This window comes from Penaeus vannamei, chromosome 14 (genome assembly GCF_042767895.1).
Source record: "Penaeus vannamei isolate JL-2024 chromosome 14, ASM4276789v1, whole genome shotgun sequence".
NCBI classification, from domain to species: domain Eukaryota; kingdom Metazoa; phylum Arthropoda; class Malacostraca; order Decapoda; family Penaeidae; genus Penaeus; species Penaeus vannamei.
Window position 1 is genome coordinate 33,095,213 of NC_091562.1, and position 7,500 is coordinate 33,102,712.

The 7,500-nt window shown below is 39.3% G+C and overlaps 1 protein-coding gene across 1 annotated transcript in view; it reads right to left on the bottom strand.

The window, feature by feature from the left end:
- LOC138864033 (uncharacterized) overlaps positions 1 to 7,500 on the bottom strand; it is a gene marked incomplete at its 3' end in the record, with an annotated part of 654,799 nt that overhangs the window by 122,052 nt on the left and 525,247 nt on the right. The window contains 1 exon segment of the mRNA XM_070129892.1: positions 3,978 to 4,016. Within this exon segment, the coding sequence (XP_069985993.1) occupies positions 3,978 to 4,016 (39 nt within the window).

Here is a 7,500-nt window from a genome sequence, read left to right on the forward strand (position 1 = left end):
AACTGCCAAAACTTTTAATAAATACATTTTCGGACAACTGGCCTGAGTACACCTTTGGACGCTCATACACTCATGTACGTCTACACCTATTACCCTTTCTTCCTTCTCCCCCTCACCCTTTCTCTTTACTCATTACTTTTCCTCTTCCTTCCTTTTCCCCCTTTGATTTTTCTTTATTCTTATTTCCCTCGCTTCCCCTTTCTTTATCCCCCCATTCCCATTTCCCGTTCCCCTTTCCCCCTCTCTTCCGTCCCGTTTACCATTTCCCATTTCCCCCTTTCCCTTTACCCTCCCCTCCCTCCCCTTTACCCCCCACCCCCTTCTCTCCTTCTGACCCTCTCCTCCCGCCTCCCCCACACCTTTGCACACGTCCATCCTGCAGTTGCTGTCACACGCACCCCGCTCTCCTCACTCACCAACTCCTCCGCCGGATCTCTCTCTCTCTCTCTCTCTCTCTCTCTCTCTCTCTCTCTCTCTCTCTCTCTCTCTCTCTCTCTCTCTCTCTCTCTCTCTCTCTCTCTCTCTCTCTCGCCCTCGACTCGCTTCAGCTATTATGCATCTCGGTTAAAGGGCGACGCTCCGTGGGCCGACTTCTTTCGCGTCTTTGGTTGCTGGGGGTTGGGTTTGTTTGCTTGTTTGATTGATTGGTTGTTTGTTTGTTTCTGTTGGTGTCGCTCGGAGTTGGGTTTGTTTGCATTTATTTGTTGGTGTCGCTAAGATTTTTTTGTCTGTCAGTCTGTTTGCATCCCTACCTGTTTTTCCGATCTATTGTTTGGTGATTTGATTGACTGTTTGCTTCTTCGTGTTGGTGTCGCTCAGTGACTTTGTTTATTGGTCTGTTTGCATCTTTAATTGTTTGTCTGCTAGTTTATTTTGTTTGCTTACATGACTGCTTGTTCGCCTACCTCCATGCGTGTCGGATTACTTTCTTACTTGCCCATCAGATAGCTTGCTTGCTTGTTTTCTTGCCAGCCTCTCAGGCTGTTTGCCTGTCTCTTAGATTCCTTGCTTGTCTGCTCGCCTGCTACTAATTGTTTGGCTGTTTGCCTGTCTCAGATGGCTTGATTGTTTGCTTGCTTGCATATCGCATATCAGAGTGCTTGCTTGTTTGCTTGCCTGGCACTAAGATTACTTGTTTGTTTGTTTGCCTGCCATACAGATAGTTTGGTTGTTGACCTGTCCTTCAGAATGTCTGTTTGCTTGTCTGCAACTCAGATTGTTTAATTATTTGCCTGTTTCTCAGATTGCTTGTTTTTGTCTTGCCTGCCCCTAAGATTGCTTGCTTGTTTGTTTGCCTGCCATACAGATTGCTTGTTTACTTGCCTGCCTCTCAGATTGCTTGTTTGCTTGCCTGCCTATCAATTTATCACCTCGCCCAATTTCCTCGACAACTCTCAAAATCCAGATTCCCCTTCTCTCTCTCTTTCTTTCCTTCCCGTCCCGTCACCTCCTCGTCCTTTCTTCTCCTCCCCTCTCTCTCTCTCCCTCTCTCTCTCGCTCCTCATTCCTCTCCCCTTTCCCTTCGTCCGCGCCGGCACTTGACAGGTTCTTGACACTTGCTTTGTCCCCTTCCTCTCGCTCGCCCTTGATTCCGCAGAGGGATTTCGGCTTTCTCTGTCGTTTTAGTTTCGTTATCATCTATTCTGCTATCATTATCATTTATTCAGCGTATTATTTTTCTATTCGTCTATCATTGTTGGAATTAGCGTTATATACTTTTTGTTTTGTTTTTTATTCTGAAATATCTTGCCATGAATTTGGGTGAAAATATGACCTTATTCTGTTTTTCAATAAAATCTCCCCCCCCCCTCCGACAAAACTCGCGTACCCAAAGACATCGAAACACACACATACACATACACATACACATGTAAATACACACACACACACACACACACACACACACACACACACACACACACACACACACACACACACACACACACACACACACACACACACACAGCGAAACGAAGCGGCCGGTCGTGCGTGATATAATTGCAACCGGCGATCGTGATTACCAATTAAGGTCCATCGGTCTTAAATTCGCTACGGGGGGAGGGGGGAGGGGAGGGGGTGTCCGCAGGCTAAATATTTATACAGTTTGAATTTGGTGTGTTTAGGTGGAAGGGTGGAAGGGAAGGTGGGAAGGAAGGAGGGAGAGTGGAATGATGGCAGGGAGGGTGGAAGGGGGGAAGGGAAGGGAGGAAGGGTGGAACAGAGGGTGGGAGGGTGGAAAGGTGGAGAGATCGGTGGGAGGGAGGGGTGGTGGAAGAAGAGAGAGAAAAGAGGAAAGGAGAGAGGGTGACGAGGGAGGGAGTGGGTATGGTAGAGGGCCAGGAGAAAGTAGGAAGATTGGACGACGAGAGAGGAATGAAGGGAGAACAGGGGATAGGAAGATTACGATAAAGGACAAAAACCAAAGAATGACGTGCAAGCAAGCAATAAATACATAAAGAGGAAATCAACACCAGGGAAAGAAAGATAATAATAGCAGAATCACTGAAAAAAATAGAAATCAAACAAAAAATCCCAAACAAAAGAACGAAAACACACGAAACGTCCATAAGAAAAAAAAACGTTCGCTCGCTTGTTCCCGTTTTCGTTGTCGTAACTGTGAAGGAATTTCCCATCAACTCGAAAATTATTTCCTTAATGCACATGGAATGCGCGAATGAGAGAGAGAGAGAGAGAGAGAGAGAGAGAGAGAGAGAGAGAGAGAGAGAGAGAGAGAGAGAGAGAGAGAGAGAGAGAGAGAGAGAGAGAGAGAGAGAGAGAGAGAGGGACGGAAAGGGAGGATGAGGGAAAGGGAGGGAGGATGAGGGAGAGGGAGGGAGGGAGGATGAGGGAGAGGGAGGGAGGGAGGATGAGGGAGAGGGAGGGAGGGAGAGAGAGAGAGAGAGGAAAGGGAATATATATAAAAAAAAACCTTGTCGGAGGTAATAAAGACGAACAATGGATTAAAAATAAAAAGGGAAATACGAAAACGGGAATAACAAGAAGCGGGGGAACTGTAGCAAAAATGGACCCCGGCGGTAAAGGGAGAGAGAGAGAAAAGAGTTTATTCAGGTATTGCCGCCATGTTGCGCAAAGCTTGTGTATTTTGTCGAGCGTCGGTGTTTAGTGTTATTGGGACATAGAAACGCTATTCGAATGCATAAATGGATACACTCCGCATTAGTGATACCATAATCTGAATAATGCAATTACAAAAACACAATCTAACAGGTAGAAATAAATAAATAAATAACCTCACAAATATATATATTTCACATATTTTACATTTCACACACACACACACACACACACACACACACACACACACACACACACACACACACACACACACACACACACACACACACACACACACAAACATAGATATACATATATAGATAGATATTACTCATATATAGAGATGTGCATTTTAGATATACTAGATGCGACAAATGGTCATTTTGTTACTTACAATATTGTCATTACACCTGTAAAACAAAATCAATGACCAATAAATAACTTACCACACACGAGCAGCAGTAAACAGTTATAATAGTTTCCCCTGTAATAATGTACATAAAACACATTTTCTCATATACTAAAGAAAATGAGCAACATCTACGTGACGAATATCACGGATAACTAATGTATTATGGTATACACATGGAAAATCAAATTTCTGAACAATTCATTCATAGTAACTACTAACAAGATGTAAATATCATACAAAGAGAATAACCATGTGATTCCTAGCAAGAAATAAAGAAATAAACAAGCCAAAGTGAGTGAAATAACTTGTGCTTCCAGTCATAGTTGTAACAAATTTGTGAAGCCAAGCGGAATATCACGTGATTCCTAAGTCATTACAAGGCAAGAATAGCAAGATGTGAGTGAATGTTGCAAGGCTTATATTTACATGGTGAGTGATATAATAATATGTGAATCTTAAGACTAATTACGTGTGTGGGAAAGTAGCCTACCGGGTGCGGGATTCCAATCGTACCGTCTTCGTCCCATACCTGCAATAGAAGGAATATTAGTTCATTGTTCCAAACGAAGATGAAAAATTAGTTCATTGTTCCAAATCAAGAAGGAAAATTAGTTCATTGTTCCAAATGGAGGAAAAATAGTTCATTGTTCCAAATGAAGAAAGAAAATTAGGTCATTTTTCCTAATGTAGAAAAAAAATTAACTGTTCCATATGAAGTGGTGAAATATCTAGCTGTTCCAAATAAAGAGGAAAAATAGTGAGGTAAAATATCTAATTGTTCCAAATGAAAAGGAAAAATGGTTGACTGTTCCAAATGAAGAGAAAAAATAGTTGATTGTTCCAAATGAAGAGGAACAATTAGCCTTTATTCCAAAATAAGCAAGAAAAAAAAAGGTGAAATAGTCTTTAATGGATATATATATATATATATATATATATATATATATATATATATATATATATATATATATATATATATATATATACACATTATTCCTTCACCTTTTTTGGCGATGGAAAATTGAAGAATAAACTCACTGAATGTTCCTTTACTGAAGTTGTCTTAACTAGCTACTTGTCTTACCGTAACTGGCAATACTAATACTTTGTGCGGACGTAACATGTATAGGCAATGAATATCCCTTATTCCATATCCAATTCCCAAAAATAATAATGAAATAAAGACAAAATATCGTTAAAAAAAAAAAAAAAAAAAATATATATATATATATATATATATATATATATATATATATATATATATATATATATATAATATATACACACACTTTTTCTCTTGCGCATATACCATCGGCTTTTCTATGTTTCTTACTCACCTTCTTCCTTTCCCTTTTATTCCTGTACTTCATATTCCTCATCCATTGGGATCCTCTTCCCCTCTTTATCCCTATCTCTGTTATTCTTTCCCTCCATTTTCCTAGGGATTCTCACCCTTCATTTTCCTAAGGCATTATCTTCACCGCTTTCCGCCTCATTTCCCTAACGCGCGCTCTTCACGGTGGAAATAACCCTTCTCTTCTTAATACAAGGTCTTAACTAAGTATTTCATGTACTTTATAATATTTTCAATTTTCTAAAAAATATTAATAATGGAAATTATTCAAGCTCAAACGCACAGGAGAGATGGATTAATAGATATTTGTTGTAAAGCGAAGTATAAGGGTATAATATATATAAGGGTCGGCCGAAACATTTCTCCCCTTTAATCTCTCTCTCTGTCTTTGACTATGTATGTCTCTGTTTGTCTGCCAGTCCTTCCGGCTGTCTGTCTTGGTTTCCTTCGCTTTCCACCTCTCTTCCTTTACGTCCCTCTTCTTTCTTCTCTCCTATCTCTTCTTCCCCTTTCTCTCCGCTCCTCTCACGCTCTCTCCTATATCTCCCCAATTTTCCCATTCACCCACTCGTCCCCAGGGAAATAATATTCCTCTGTGTTCTTTGGAAATTTCCGAAGATAGTATCACGTCCTCTTCTTCTCCTTCTCCGCCTTCTTCTTCTTCTCCTTCTTAACAGGCGACCCACTTAGGAGCATGAATACCAAATTACTTCTGCAAGAATCATCTCTCACAAAAGAAACTAATTTTTTTCGTCTTCTTTTTTTCATTCCTTTTATCACTTATTCTTCGATTCTCCTTTCGGATTCACGAAGACCATTAACTGTCGCTCGTCTATCAAATTTAGTGATATGGTTTTGACTTAATGGCATTTACGGTAACCTCTCATATTCTCTTTATTATCATTATCTATTCAAATCATAATTGTCATTAGCGCTGTAATCATGAATATATTATACTGTCACCGCTACCGTAGAGGCATTATATTGTAATATTTTCGTACTATAACATCTATATATATATCAGACTGCGCTATATCTATATCACGTCTTTATATTTTACCCATCTGTAGTATATCATTATAAGAGATATATCATATCACATTCAGGATATCATTATATCATAGTATATACTATACTATATAATACAAACATACATTTACACGCACTTACTCTATAAAAGAGTAATAACAAAGTGATCCAAATTGTCCTAAAGCAATACATTGAAATAAACGGAAGAGAAAAAATAACAGAATAACTTAATGACATCTGAAAAAAACACCTTACTTCCTGAATAATAAATAAATAAATACATGACTACATAAATAAACTAATAGACAATTGGATGGATAAAAAAAATAACCAAAGGGGGGATATTAAGTAAATATAACACAATTCTAATAAGGCTGGGTCAAAAAATATGTCCCTATACAATCAAGGTGATATCGTTGACGGTCTGAACAAAAAAAAAAATAATAATAAAATAAATAAATAAAATAAAATAAAATAAATAATAATAAAACAAAATTTAAAATAATAACAAAAAAGTAAAATTATACGTGAATAATAATGCACTGTGCACTGTACTGCAATCTGACAGACAGACAGACGCTGACTGTCTGTCTGTTTGTCCGTCTGTCTGTCTGTCTGTCTGCCTCCCACCCACTCTCCCTCCCTCCCTCCCTCCCTGGCCAGGCCTGTGTCTAATGCCCCGCAACGACCCCCTCCCCCCCCGCGGGCAATGGCCATGCCTCTTGCGGGTCTGTCGCCTCGTTTGCATAATGCCCGAATGGAAAGGGTGATTTACCTGCTCGCTCTCTGCCAGAACGGACATTAAGATCGTTTAGCTGACATTCCTTGGCTTCATAATGGTGCTTATATACAGGCAAATGCATATACCTATTATATATACCTATTATATATATATATATATATATATATATATATATATATATATATATATATATATATATGTACCTATATACATATATGTATATATACATATATACATATATGCATATATACATATACATATATATACATATATATATACATATATATATACATATATATTCATGTGTGTGTGTGTGTGTGTGTGTGTGTGTGTGTGTGTGTGTGTGTGTGTGTGTGTGTGTGTGTGTGTGTGTGTGTGTGTGTGTGTGTGTGTGTGTGTGTGTGTGTGTGTGTGTGTGTGTGTGTGTGTGTGTGTGTGTGTGTGTGTGTGTGTGTGTGTGTGTGTGTGTGTGTGTGTGTGTGTGCGCGCGCGTGTGGGGGTTTACGCGTGTGTGAACAGGAATAGTCCAAAGGCAACCTCACACGCGCTGCTTTAGTCCCCCCTTGACAACAGAGCCAAGAGAAGAAAACGGACCCACTTCGCTCCCCTGTCGCCAGGCCTTCCATTTGGAGCACTAACTCCTGCATTTCTCGCGCGGTTTCTCACGAGGAAAAGAAAACACGCGAACTTTCTAGAAAAAAAGCGAGGCTAAAGTAGATTTGCATAAGCCTTCCCCCGACAGAAAAGACAGGCAACAAAATATTCATTAATCCACTATCAACATTAAACCAATCCAAAATTAAATAAATACTTAGTAATTAAGTTATATTCACAGTAATTAAATATGTAATTTTCATATTACTATTATATGATTATAATAATTATAAT